The sequence below is a fragment of the Tenrec ecaudatus genome, chromosome 2 (assembly GCF_050624435.1).
Source record: "Tenrec ecaudatus isolate mTenEca1 chromosome 2, mTenEca1.hap1, whole genome shotgun sequence".
Lineage (NCBI taxonomy): Eukaryota > Metazoa > Chordata > Mammalia > Afrosoricida > Tenrecidae > Tenrec > Tenrec ecaudatus.
In genome coordinates this window covers 60,652,772-60,667,843 of record NC_134531.1, presented here as the reverse complement: position 1 = coordinate 60,667,843, position 15,072 = coordinate 60,652,772, and the positions used below count along the sequence as shown (strand labels likewise).

Here is a 15,072-nt window from a genome sequence, read left to right as displayed (position 1 = left end):
TTCTCCTGCATTCAAGCTAACATGTTATGCCCTCTAGATTGAAGTTGTTAAGGATTTTGTCAGAATCAACTTGACTGCATTAACACCAATTTTTTTTAAGGAAGTAAAGAGCCTCATCCTTCTCCCACAGAATGGCTTGTGGCTTTGAACTGCTGACCTCGAAGTTAGCAGTCCAATGTATAACCAATACAACCTAAAATAATATTGTTATATAATACAGTCTCTACGGCAATGAGTAGGAATAATATTGAACTAGGCAGGAAACATCAAGGGACGATGGAAGAAATGCAGATTTACTGTACCAAAAAAGACTTGATCAACATTCAAATATTTCACGAGGCAGCAGGTTATCAGGAAATGCTGACATTAAGGGAGAAATTTCAGCTGCACTGATAGCATTAGCAGAAAACAGGACTCCAAGAATTGACAGAATATCAACTGAAATATTTCAATAAACTTATGAAGCATTGGAAATACTCCATAGTTCATGGCAATAAATTTGAGACAATTAATCAACTGATCGGAAGAGATCCATATTTGTGCCATTCCAGTGAAAGGTGATTCAATCAGATGTGGAAATTATCTGACAATATCATTAGTATCGACATGCAAATAAGATTTTGATGCTGGCGATGGTTTAAGATGGCTGCAGCGTTACATTTACAGATACCTGCCAGGGATCCAAGTTCAATTCAGATGATAACATAGAATAAGGGATATCATGGAGGAATGGATCTTGGCTGATATAGAGAATATCAGAACGATGCTTGCGTTTAAAAATTGGCTATGAAAAGGCATTCACCAAACAGATCACAACAAACCATGGATGACATTGGGAAGAATGAAAATTCCAGAACACTTCATTGTGTTCATTCCGAACTTGTACATAGATCAAGAAGCATTCATTCAGACAGAACAAGGGGATTCTGCATGGTTTAATATCAGGAAAGGTATAAATCAGGGTTGTATCTTTTCACTATTCTTATTCAATCTATATACTGTGCAAAAATCTGACCAACTGGACTATGTGAAAATTAATCCAGATCATTATAACTTGAAAAATGTAAATGAAACAACTTTGTTTACTGACCTCTCAGAAGACTTGAAGCACTTACTCATGAAGATCAGAGAATAACACCTTCACTATGAACTACACCTCAGCCTATAGAAAATAAAAATTCTTACAACTGGATCAATAAACAAAATCTTGATGAATGAAGAAAATACTGACTATTTCAAGGATTTAGTTTTACTTGGATCCATAATCAATGCTCATAGGAGTAGCAGTCAAGAAATCAAATTATATTTGTCCATATTTGCATCTGGCAATGTGCTGCACAGGACTATTTAAATTGTTTAAGATCAAATAGGATTAAGATATGACTGATCCAACCCATAATATTTTTCAATAGTGTCATATGTATGTGAAAGCTGGGTAACAAATAAGGAAGGCTGACACATTTGAATCATAGTGTTGGTGAAGAATGAATAGCGAAAGCGCCATGAACTGCCAGAAGCATGAACAAACCGGCTCAGAGAAAGTACAGTCAGAAGACTCCTTAGAGTCAAGGACATGCTCTTGGACATGTTCTCAGGAAAGGCCAGTCTCTGGAGAAGGACAAAACGAGTGGTACAATACTCACTCACTGCCATCAAGTCCATGCCAATTCACAGTGACGCTACAGGACAAAGCAGAACTCTCCCTGTGAATTTCTGAGACTGGGAGTAGAAGGCCTCATCCTTCTTCAGTGGAGTGGCTGCTGATTGCCCCCCATCGTGTGATTACAAAGCCACCATAGCTCCTGATTGGTTCAAGAGGAAGTTAATAAAAAACAAGGGAAACTCTCAATGAGATCTATTGATACAGTGACTGCTACATTTGGCTCCAAACATGGTACTCGTGAGGATGGTGCGGAACTGGGCAGTGGTTCAGTCTGGTGTAGACGGGGTCACTATTAGTTGGTCCTGCCTAGAGCACACCTAACGATAATAACTGAGCAAGGCTTGTGATTCAGCTAAATCAATATCGTCTGGGAGCCTATTAGAAACGTGGAATCACAAGTCCTATTTCAGACCTACTGTGTCCAAGTCTGCCTTTCCAACAATATTCCATGTGATTTGTTTGAGAAGCAAGGATTGTTTAAACTTCATTTTGCATGTATATCAAAAGATATGCATAGAATGGTTCATTTCCAACCATTCTTTGAATAGCAGGAATTATTGAGCTAACACTTCAATATTTTCTCATCTTAAACATGTCCCTAGTCTTATGAAAGTAAGCCATCAAAATATTGTCAGAAAAAGAGCATTATAGAACTGATGTCTGAAAAATATGTATATCAATAACACCTGCCACTATAATCTGATTATTTCTCACAAAAAGAATACTGCCTTTCAGACTTTAGTCTATTTTTAAACATCTTGTTGGTTTCTAAGTTCACTGCTTAATGATTTTGAACAAATGTTTGCACTCGTAAGAAAAGGGCAGACATCAATTCAATACTGAAGATTGAATTTTGCTTGACATGCCTTTTTATTAACCCCTCAGTAACTTCTGATATACGTCAATGATTTCTAGAAAGCAAGGTTCACATCTTTTTCTTTATTCATTCGGTTTAGTCTTAGAATTTTAAAAATAGTTGGAAACTTAGATCTGTTAAAGAACAGGAGTATACAGCATATCTGTATAAATGGTTTTTATTATAAACTCTCAACTGAAAGTTGATTTTTTTTAGGGTTTTGTGTTTTTCCTAAATGCACTCAATGCTTTTACTCCATACTTCCAGTAATTAATAATTATTAAGCAGGAATTAATATTATTACATCATTTTACGATTACTGTATAATTGACTTGCATAAGGTCACCCACATAAATAAGACGTGTTACATATTTTCTTTTCAATTTGGTATGCTCTAATTTTAGTGTGTGTGTTAATGAACTGAGTTAATCTTATATTTCTCAAAGACGAAGCACTTCCGCTGTCGGTGCTTTGTCTGCAAAAGGCCTGGATGGGAAAGAACCCTTATATGATGACAGGAAGGTAAATAGTGAGAATTAGACCCTGCCCACCATAAACGTAGCATGTTAAACTTCCATGATAGCTTATTCTTTTGCAGTTTTTGTTGCAATTTTTTAAATGACCAGTTAATTCTCACTACTACTTATTAGACTGTGTTTACCAAATTAGCTAACAATTTTGTTGCCTTTGATATGCTTTCCTAGTGAATACCAATTGTCATTCATGGCTTGAGGCAAGGGTAATTGCCCAGTGGCTTTACTATCTGAGGATTGGGAAGCATTAGTTTCAAAACAGTATTTTCATTTTTTTTAAACTCATCTTGTCAAAAAACAAACAAACAAAAACCAGAAGACTTTTTCATGTTTAAAATAGGATCATTTAGAGGCAATTTTAATCCCCTTTTGTAAATACACTTTCAACTCTTTACCATATAAATTCTTTCCCCAGTTGAGGAAAATAAATCACCTATGATTGGATGGATAAATGTATTAGTGACTAGGAAGCCTCAACTATTTCTGAACCTTTGCTATGAATTGGGCGTTTAGAGGGCCCAGCAAAGTAGTTGAACATCCATGTTTTGTGTCCCTAGTCAAAGAACTACTTTGAAATACTGGGCTTATTTTAAATTCCCTGTGATTAAAAGATTAAAAGCTTTGTCTGTCTTTAACTTTCTTAGGGAAATTTCACGTGATGGATGATGGAACAAACCAAAGGGCCATAATCAGGCAAGTTCTTACTCGCATCTAGTACATTGGCAGGGTTAGGCCTGCCTGGCTGAACCCTGACTTAAGAATGAAACCTCCTCTCCCATAAATCAAAAATTTCCAAACGTGTTTGGCCTGTTGAGGTTTTCCGTATCTGCCAGTGTTTCCTTGCTATTCTAAGGTGGTTAATTCCTTAACAGGGGACAGACAGCCTATTCCTTCTTCCTGTCTGTTTGGTCCTAATCTGGAAGCTCTGCTGGTGTTACCTTGGGTGACCCTGCTGCTATTTGAGATACCAGGGATAGCGCTTCCAAAATCAGAGCTACCTCCAAGCTGCCACTGGCGAACAAGTTCATAGACAAGTGGTGATTATTTGGCCAACTGTTTCTTTTTAAGAAAGAAAAAAACAAAAACAGCACCTGCCTGGCAATTAAAAGTTTTCTACTGTAGACCCTAATCCAGGACAAAGTGTGGGCGTCTGCCTTTACAGCCTCCTGGATCTTTCCGGTGCCATGACCCACCTGCCCAGGAGTTGGGACCTATTTGGGAAACATTACCATGAATTAAAACTATTCCCAAGTCTTTTTTTATTTTAAAAAGTTTTATTGGCACTTCATCCACATGTCATACAATTCACCAGGTCAATCATATCAAGAAGAGTTGTACATTCTTTACCACAATCCATTTTCGAACTTTTCTTTTCCCCCGTACTCATTGTTATTCATGTTTTTTTTCAATTTTGCCAAAAATATACACAAAAAGCATTCACCAATTCAATCAACAACTTTGACATGTATAATTCAGTGTTGTTCATTATCCTACAGTCTTTGAAAATTTGTCTTAGGCTGCTTTGCTATTATGAAAGACATCAATATCTGTTTACACTAACCAGAAGAAATTTGGAGAGGATTTTATTTTTTACAAAAAAAAATTGGCAAAATTGAAAGTAGTGCTTAGTGTTTTTTTTATACAAGCCATTAAAGAGGCAGCATATATGCTGAAAGGTAGAGAGATGTTATCAAGTTTTTTCCCCCTGGGAACTGCACTGTTTAATATATTGTTTCAGTTAACCCCCTAAGGAAGTGGGCAAAAGAAATGAGAAGAACTTTCACTAGAGAGGAGATCAATATGGCCAATAAAAATATGAGAAAGTGCTCGAAGTCCCTTGCCATAAGAGAAATGCAAATCAAAACAACCATGAGATACCACCTAACACCCCTGAGGCTAGCCCAGATCAGTAAATCAGAGAGCAACAAGTGTTGGAGGGGCTGTGGTGAAATAGGAACCCTCCTCCACTGCTGGTGGTCGTGCAGATTTGTACAGACACTGTGGAAAGCAATCTGGCGATACCTAAAGAAAATGGAAATTGATCTACCTTACGACCCAGCCATCCCTCTACTGGGCATATACCCGGTTGAAGCAGCAAATAAAACACGACCAGTCATATGCGCTCCAATGTTTATTGCGGCACAATTCACAATAGCAAAGACTTGGAAACAGCCTAAGGTTCCATCGATAGACGAGTGGATTAGCAAACTTTGGCACATACACACAATGGAGTATTATGCAGCACTAAAAAGCACCGATGAGCACATGAAACACGTTATTTCATGGGAAGAGCTGGAAGGAATTATGTTAAGCGAGGTAAGCCAGACCCAAAGGGACAGGTACAACATGAGTCCCCTGAGGTAAGTACAATCAGCATGACAGAAATGGGGCATTAATCCACCCAAGGGGAGGGTATGGTTTATATCTCCACAGGGAAAGTGGGACCAGACTTCAACCCAGTGTCGCAAGGTGTGAATGCAATATCCCGGCGTGGAGGACGGAACCGGTGGAGAGGTCTGGGAGGCTGGCCCCAGCACCATAAATTAAGTGGATTCCTGCCCCTCCCCCGAAAAGAACTTGTTCCAAAGGACGACATTGACCCTGCAGCTATGGGAGATGGACATATTTGATCAGAGCACACGGGAGCAGATGAAGGGGCAGGAGGAGAGAGTGGAGCACAGCCTGGCCCACCAGGCCGTGATGATGATGTTCCTGAGTAGAGCAGCCAGTCCACAGAGAGAACAACATGGCTGGCCCTACTATGAGACATGATGCCCCTCAGTGACTAAGGGCGATACAGGGGACAGCACCGGAGACACAGTGTGGGAATTGCACCTGACCTGATCCCACCACACCGAGGCAAAGCACTGGGGGAGTGCAGCGGAACAGCAAGGGAATGGAGTGGCAAGGTCCCCAGGGAATGCTGAAAGTGGACTTTGGGGCCAGGGCGTGGTGCCCCAACAGACTGGACTGGAAAACGCTCCTAAGGGCCAGCAAAGATCCCTGAACTAACTACAAGCTTTTCTCTTGTGAACTGTTTTGTTCTGTTCTTTTTCAGTGGTTTGTTTTGGTTGTTTTGTTGTCTGGTTGTATACTGTTGCTTTGTGTTCCTCTGTCTAGTTTTCGTGCATGTTAGTGACTCCACAGGTCTGTCTGAATAGGACAGGCTGGATGAACTATCTGGATGAAAAACAACGGGACCGACAGTTCCGGGGGGACTTGGGGTGGGAGGGGGTGGGGGGGTAAGGAAGTGGTGTTAACAAACCCAGGGACAAGGGAAAAACATGGGACCCCAAAGGGTAGAGAAGGGGGAGTGGCAGGCCTGGTGGGAAATGATCAAGGGTAAGGTTGCTTAGAGAAGAGGTATACTCTAGCCCAGGTGGCGATGAAGCATGGTAGTAGGGCAGGAGGAAGGTCAAGGGAGATGGAGGAAAGAGCTAGGAGTCAAAGGGCATTCATGGAGGTCTAGACAAAGACATGTACATGCAAATATATATAGGAGGTTGGGGAAATAGATCTTTGTGTGGATATTTATAGGTCAAGTATTAAGGTGGCGGAAGGACCTTGGGCCTCTACTCAAACACTCCCTCTATGCATGAATACCTTCTTTTATTAAATTGGAACTCTATGATGCTCACTCTCCCGACACAACGGCTGGAGCCAAAGTGGGTGAACAAGTAAATGTGGTGAAGAAAGCTGATGGTGCCCGGCTATCAAAAGAGATAGTGACTGGGGTCTTAAAGGCTTGAAGATAAACAAGCGGCCATCTAGCTCAGAAGCAACAAAGTCCACATGGAAGAACACACCAGCCTGTGTGATCGAGTGGTCCCAAAGGGATCAGTTACTAGGCATCAAAGAACAAAAAATCATATCATTGACTGCACACCTCCATGATAGGATCGCTGAAGACAAATGGGTGCACAAGCAAATGTGGTGAAGAAAGCTGATGGTGCCCGGCTATCAAAAGAGATAGTGTCTGGGGTCTTAAAGGCTTGAAGGTGAACAAGCGGCCATCTCGCTCAGAAACAAATAAGCCCACATGGAAGAAGCACACCGGCCAGTGCGATCACGAGGTGCCCAAGGGACCAGATATAAGGCATCATGCAAAAAAAAAAAAAGATATAAGTGTGTGTATGTATGTGTATTTATGTGTATATATATATTATATTAAATGAAGGGGGAAGTGCAGAGTGGAGACCCAAGGCCCAAGTGTCGGCCAATGGAGATCCCCTCATAGAGGGGCTTAGGAGAGGAGATGGGTTAATTAGGGTGTGAGGTAGTATCGATGAAGAACACAGCTTTCCCCCAGATCCTGGATGCTTCCTCCCCCCAACTACCATGATCCGAATTCTACCTTGCAGGGCTGGATAGGACAGAGGCTGTACACTGGTACATATGAGGGTTGGAGGTACAGGGAATCCAGGGTGGATGATACCTTCAGGACCAAGGGCGTGAGGGACGATGCTGGGAGAGTGGAGGGTGAGTGGGTTGGAAAGGGGGAACTGATTACAAGGAGCCACATGTGACCTCTTCCCTGGGAGAGGGACAGCAGAGAAGGGGGGAAGGGAGACCCTGAATAGGGCAAGATATGACAAAATAACGAGGTATAAATTACCAAGGGCATATGAGGGAGGGGGGAAAGGGGAGGGAGGGGGGGAAAAAAAAGAGGACCTGATGCAAGGGGCTTAAGTGGAGAGCAAATGCCTTGAGAATGATTGGGGCAGGGAATGTATGGATGTGCTTTATACAATTGATGTATGTATATGTATGGATTGTGGTAAGAGTTGTTGGAGTCCCTAATAAAATGTAAAAGAAGAAAAGAGAAAAAAATGATTAGGGCAAAGACTGTACAGATGTGCTTTATACAATTGATGTATGTATATGTATGAACTGTGAAAAGAATTGTATCAGCCCCAATAAATTGTTAAAAAAAAAAAAAAGAAAACCAAGGAAGGAAAAAAAAATATATATATATATATAGTTTCTACTTTTTATATAGGCTGTGTACTTATAACACTATTTCTTCTTTCTCCCTATATTATTGTTATTTGGGTTTCAAATGTAATTTTTTATGATTTGTTTGGCTTTCTTTGGGGTCTGGGGAAGTTTAAATTTTTTCCTATATAAACTACTGGTAATTACTTCCTTATTTTACATCACTGTGGCTTATGTAAGGTTTATTTGGAATGCTGTATAATTAGACACCAGAGGAATTCTATATGTTAAAATTCCAAGGTATGTACAATCCTTTGTACTAACAAATTGGCACTATTTTGTGACATGCATAAAAACTTTATATGAAATTCAGGATAGCTGAATCTATAGAGACAGTATCTGGATTAATGGTTTTGTGGGGGCGTGGCAGGGGAGATATGCGGGAAATGGGGAGCTAATAACAATGAGAACAAGAAAGAAGAAAACACTCTAAAATCGATTGTACAACTCCTCTTGATATGATTGAACTATTGAATTGCATGATGTATGGATTATGTGCCAACGAAAGTGTTATAAATGCAAAACACCTTATTTATATTACGGTATTATTATGTTAAAGGTGTATCTGGAAGTGTATCCTTAATTTTTTGTGTGAAAAGGACACCACTATATCCTAAGGAACTCATTTGACTAAGTGATGTTAGATATGGCTGTACTTAGCTATTCTGATTTATGTACAAATTCAACTTAAAAATACATTTAGGAATGAAGCCTGTTCACGATGATGTAATCAATATGCTGACTCATGAAAGAAGCTCTTCTATAGATTAATTTAGAGGCCTTGAAGAGAAAGAGCCTAACTCTTCATCCAACGTTTTGGTTTGCACCATGTTTTTCAACTTTCTCTGGGATTCTATATCTTAAAGTGTTAAGTGTAGAAGAGTTAACAAAGTGTGACCATGAAGAAATGTCATTCTTTTATATCACAGCAACAATTTGATAATGCAAAAAGGTATACATAGTTATCTACTAGCCTTTTATACTTCTATTTTTCTTCCTAATGTTTCATATTTTAAGAAATTAAATGTTTCAATTATGTACATTATTTTTTAAGCAAATGCACAGACTAATAATTTCTTCGAATCTTGAATAAACATGATGCTTTTTAGAATGTCAGAGCAGAATATCAAATGCCAGACATAATAAGTAATAGTAACTCTAGATTTTTGAGTGGAAAAATTAGCTCACTAGTTATAAAACTATCTGGGATCTGTCATGTATTGGATCGTGTTCCTCTAAAATATGTCTCAATATGGCTGGGACATCATTCTCATTTTATCTTGCAAGAGATAAAATTAGAAAGGGGGACCCGATTACAGGATCTACATGTGACCTCCTCCCTGGGGGACAGACAATAGAAAAGTGGCCGAAGGGAGATGTCAGACAGGGTAAGATATGACAAAATAATAACTTATAAATTATCAAGGGTTCATGAGGGAAGGGAGAGCGGGGAGGGAGGGGAAAATGAGGAGCTGATGCCAGGGGCTTAAGTGGAGAGCAAAATGTTTTGAGAAGGATGAGGGCAATGAATGTACAAATGTGCTTTACACAATTGATGTATGGGTGGATGGTGATCAGAGTTGTATGAGCCCCTAATAAAACTATTTAAAAAGAAGAGATAAAAGTAGAGAGAGATTAGCAGAGAAGGTACCTGGTTACCCCCAAGAAAGGAGATATGAGTGTGGAGCATGTCCTTTGGGCCAGGAGATCCTCCGCTAAGAACTTCCCAGGGACAGGGGAAGATTGAGGTTAAGACTCTTGGAAATCCTCAAGAAACATCAGGTCCACAGATATTGGAAAGAGAAAAGGACTTTTCCTCATATCCAATGGAGAAAGAAAACCTTCTCTCAGAGTTAGCATCCTGAATTTGGACTACTATTTTCTTCAACTCTAAGATAATAAATAACTGTTGGTTAAAGCCATAATACTTACAGTATCTCTGTCATAACAGCTATAGGGGACTAAGGTGAGATCTAAGAAATGAATATTATTTTGAAATGTTAATTAATTTGCTAATTTTATTTGTGTTAAATTAGCTGTAGTTCCTATTCAAGTATGTATCTGATATGTATGTATTTGCTTTATGCATTTTGCATTCTCTTATTTTATTCTTGATTCCTAGCACCAGTTATATTTAGAAAATTTTGTCTTTGGAGAATCCGGGTTTTAAAGTCCCCCCCCATTATAATTTTCAGATATGCAACTGCATTTTAACAAAGCCATTTAGCTTTGTATTTGTTAAAGATTTTAAAAGAGGGGCTGAATATTTGAATGACTATTAGACAGACTTCTTCAGAGACTGTAGGCAACATTGCTATATATACTTTACGATTTCTTTTCAAGTCTATGACTCATCATGAATTTCACTTTCACTATTGTAGAATGCTGAAATAATTGTGTGGGAATTGTGCCCAGAACTGAACTATAAAACAATTCATCTTCAAACACTTTACTTTTTACTGACTGCATCAATTCAACCGGATTTTCTTTCTTTTAATTTTTTATTTTAATACATCATTTTATCGGTGGATCTTACAGCTCTTATAACAATTCATACATCAATTGATTCAAGCATATTTGTACATATGTTGTCATCATCATTTTCTTTCTCCCTAGGCCCTTGGTATCAGCCCTTGGTATTTTCTCCCTCCTTTCCTCACCCTCCCACCCTTGTGAACCCTGGATGTACAATGCTCCCACCTCCTCTCGAACCCCAGGGGTATGAACAACAGAAACATATGTTAAAGGAGACAGCAGATAGTGTAAAATAAGAAAATAAAATATGAAAAAAATTCAACTGGATTTTATTTGATGCTTTAGTGATTGCTCTTTGGTTGGTTTTGGAGAATGCAAAACTATGAAATTGAAAACTCATAGATGAATACAATACTAGCACAATTTGTAGTGAATTCGTGTGAATTTTGTCTAGGATCATGTCTTTTCTCAGACTGCATTTTTTCCACATTTCCTTCATGTCAGAAAAGTGTCAGGATGTATTGATGAAATTCTAACTAAAGAACAATCACATTTTATTACTATATTCAAATGGAATTAAATTTGGGCTACTCGGTAGGCAGACAATTTAGATAAAAAATAAATGAGAATCCCCCCAAAACTCAAAAGACACTACCATTTATTTGATTCTGACCCATAAAAACCTGGAAATGTAAGACTGTTTGCTGTTGTTTGATTGAGGTTAAAGACGAATGTGGGCAAATTTGGGAATTCTAAAGTGTGGGAATTCCTAACATAAGTCTCAAAGAAGAGGAAACGTTGGCATAGGTCTTTAAAAACTGCACGCCCACAAAGAATGTGTGAATGACAGGTACTGCAGGCTTTTCAAAGAGCCAGAAATATGCTTGATGCACAGAGCACAGATAAAAAGGACACTAAAATAAAATTTCAATCGCCAAAGAAATAATCTGTATCGCGACTTTTCTTTTAAATCATTTTTCCTTCTCTTAAAGTGTTAGGATTACCCCAACAGCTGTTAAATATCTACAAAACAAGGTATTCCAGAAGGCGTTCTAAAGCATTTGCCGGAAGGTGGCGACAAAGGCCCTTATTGATTAGAACTGTCCCGGGTGCTGAACGCTGTTTCAGAATATGAGAGAAATTAATTGGCTAACGACCAGTGATTCCGCTAAGTTCTCCCTAGAGCTTTGGTTACTTGTCCCTGGGCTCTGGTAAGAAAGGTAAACGGCCAAAAGAAACCCCCTGGCATCATTTTTCAGCTAACAGATTAATATATGACCTTTCTCAAATTTACTTGCCACAAATCTATGGGAGACAATAATGTATTGTTCCACTTAAAGGGGTAGTGGGGGGGAAAAGGCTAGTGGTGATGGAAAGGTGTTGTTTGTGTGTGTGTGTGTGTGTGTGTGTGTGTGAAACCAGAATTTGTTGTTCCTTCAATTTGACATGAAACTTTTTAACTCTATTCATCCTTTGACATGTCCTTTATAAATAAATCCTTTCTTCAATTCCTAAGGTTATTTAAAGAGAGAGACAGAGAGAAGTCTTCTGCAACATTCTCCCCAGTGGATTCAGGCTTGTCTGGGAGATAATGAGAAACCAATTCCTTTTATTTTGTAAAGCCACAGTCCAACCACTTCTCCTCAATTAACAATGATTTACAGACTGACCCAGAGCAGGTCGCCTCCTATTCCTGTTCTCTGTACTAATTTCCTATTACCAGTCGCTGGTGTTGACACTATTTAAGAATCCGACAGAAATCGGAGGCAATTAGTAGTTAAACACCTCCCACCCCCCCACCCCACCCCACCCCCCACACACACACACTTCACTTGGGTTGGGTGGCAGAGGAGTGTATGTGCTAAATTGTTGATTTGGCCAGAGACTCGGTGGTGTCTTAGGTAGATCTGAGTCTCTGTGCATAAGAGGGACTTGAAAGAAAGATGCCAAACAAGATTGAAGAGAGGAGGGAGCAGGCGCTCCAAGGAGAGCAGGTTGGGGAAGTGCGCGGAGGGGAAGGAGGGGGAAGGCTGGTGTGGGAGGGAGGGAGGTTGTCTGGTGGAGCCACACATTGAGAGCAAAAGAGAGGGGAGTGAAAAGGGAGAGAGATTGGAAAGGAAGGCTAGTTGGGAAAGGCTGGCGGCGGGAAGGAGGATGAAGGAAGCTCAGGAGAAAACAGAGGAGGAGACAGTGGGCGAGAGGGGGATGGGGGAGAGAAGTATTGCAGAGTGACCTAGGAGGATGGGGTTTTTCCTGTTGCAGCTACTTCTGGGATTGGAGGCTGTTGGCTAGTGGGGAGTCTCCCGCTCATCCAGCCCGCTGGGCAACAGCAAATTGAAATGGACAGCCTGAAACAGACGTTGCTGCTACCTCTCTGTCGCTGAGCGCTCCCAAAGCTACTCTCCAGCCGGCTCCAGTCCCCTCAGCTGGCAACTCGGAATGCTCCGGAACAAGCCGAAGCAGCCGAGCTTCTCCGCCGGGAGGCTTTCGCCAGAGAAGTAAGAACTTCCCAAGCCGGGGTCCCAGAATACCCTCCCCTGAAAAGCTCCGGAAAGAGGGTTGGAAGACCCTGGGGGAGGAGCAAGGGGATCCACTTTGAGCAGACCTCTCTCCCCTTTCCTGTCCCGAGCGCGAGCGGTGCCATGGATGCGCTCGGCCCTGACCTGGGCAACAACACCACCTCTGCCGAGGGTCCCTTCGCGGTCGCGGTCAGCGCCAATGCCTCGGACGTATCCGACGTGACCTTCGGTTACCAAGTGATCACTTCCTTGCTGCTGGGCACCCTCATTTTCTGCGCGGTGCTGGGCAATGCTTTCGTTGTGGCCGCCATCGCCCTGGAGCGCTCCCTGCAGAACGTGGCCAACTATCTGATCGGCTCCCTGGCCGTCACCGACCTCATGGTGTCCGTGCTGGTGCTGCCCATGGCCGCGCTCTACCAGGTGCTCAACAAGTGGACCCTGGGCCAGGTCACCTGCGACCTGTTCATCGCGCTCGACGTGCTGTGCTGCACCTCCTCCATCCTGCACCTGTGCGCCATCGCGCTGGACAGGTACTGGGCCATCACTGACCCCATCGACTATGTGAACAAGAGGACGCCCCGGCGCGCAGCTGCCCTCATCTCTGTCACTTGGCTCATTGGCTTCCTCATCTCCATCCCTCCCATGCTGGGCTGGCGCACCCCAGAAGACCGCTTGGACCCCGATGCGTGCACCATCAGTAAGGACCACGGCTACACCATCTACTCCACCTTCGGCGCCTTCTATATCCCTCTCCTTCTCATGCTGGTTCTTTACGGGCGCATCTTCCGAGCAGCGCGTTTCCGAATCCGCAAGACAGTCAAGAAGGTGGAAAAGAAGGGAGCAGAATCCCGCCGACACGGGGCCTCCCCGGCGCCTCAACCCAAGAAGAACGTGAATGGGGAGCCTGGGCAAGGGGAGTGGAGGCCAGGTGCCCAGGACCCGGCCGGTGGGACTCAGTGCGCCAACGGGGCGGTGAGGTCAGGCGACTATGGCGCCGCTCTGGAGGTGATCGAGGTGCACCGCGTGGGCCATTCCAAAGGACACCTGCCGCTGCCCAGCGAGGTAAGTGCGAGCTCCAGTGGGCCCACGTCCTTCGAGAGGAAAACTGAGCGGAATGCCGAGGCCAAGCGCAAAATGGCCCTAGCTCGCGAAAGGAAGACGGTGAAGACGCTGGGCATCATCATGGGCACGTTCATCCTCTGCTGGCTGCCTTTCTTCATCGTAGCCCTGGTCCTCCCCTTCTGCGAGAACAGCTGCCACATGCCCACTCTCTTGGGCGCCATCATCAACTGGCTGGGCTACTCCAACTCCCTGCTGAATCCCGTCATCTATGCCTACTTCAACAAGGACTTCCAAACCGCGTTTAAGAAAATCATTAAGTGCAAGTTCTGCCGCCGGTGAAGGAGTAGGCCAGGAACCGGAGGCTGCTACGGCACTCGCCACACCCCCTTGGCCTCCTTTGGTCCCCCAGGAAATAAATGACCCCGGCCAGGCTACCTTCCTCCTTCCCGCTGCAGCTCGCTACTTGGCCCGCGCTCCCCTGCCTAATCCTCCTCGGTCTGTCTCCCCGCGCCAGGGGAGGGCACCCTGTGCCCAGAAAGGAGGCCCCTTCAGCCACTCAGGCGCAGCGACTCCGACTTTGGCCTTGCATCACTTTGCGTCTCCGGCATTGCCTGCATCCTCGCCCAGCTCCCCTCCAATCTCCCAAACAGAAAATAAACTGTTCTTCCAACCGCTGCCCCCACTAACAACGTCTGTCTGGGCGCCTCCCTTCTAGAACTTGGACGGAAAAGTTTAGGACTTCGCTCACATCCCCCACTGCTCTCTAGCCAAAGGACCCTTCACCTCCCGCTGGCTCCCGCCAACCCTGTGGTCTCTTCTTTCCCGAGTTCCCCACGCTCTTTGGCCGCCCTGGAAAGGTGGGAGTGTCTGCCCGCCCCTCCCCGCCCAGAGGAGAAGCTCCGGGGACCCCCGCCTGCGCGCAGGGACGGGACCCAAAACTCAACAGGTTACAGACCGTGCCTGCTTCGT

General features: G+C 43.0%; 1 protein-coding gene across 1 annotated transcript; it reads left to right on the top strand.

Moving 5' to 3' along the window:
• The first annotated feature begins 13,164 nt into the window (after positions 1–13,164).
• HTR1A (5-hydroxytryptamine receptor 1A) lies at positions 13,165–14,442 on the top strand. Its single transcript, XM_075543029.1, has one exon. The coding sequence runs from the start codon at positions 13,165–13,167 to the stop codon at positions 14,440–14,442; it is 1,278 nt and encodes a 425-aa protein (XP_075399144.1).
• The last annotated feature ends 630 nt before the right edge of the window (positions 14,443–15,072 follow it).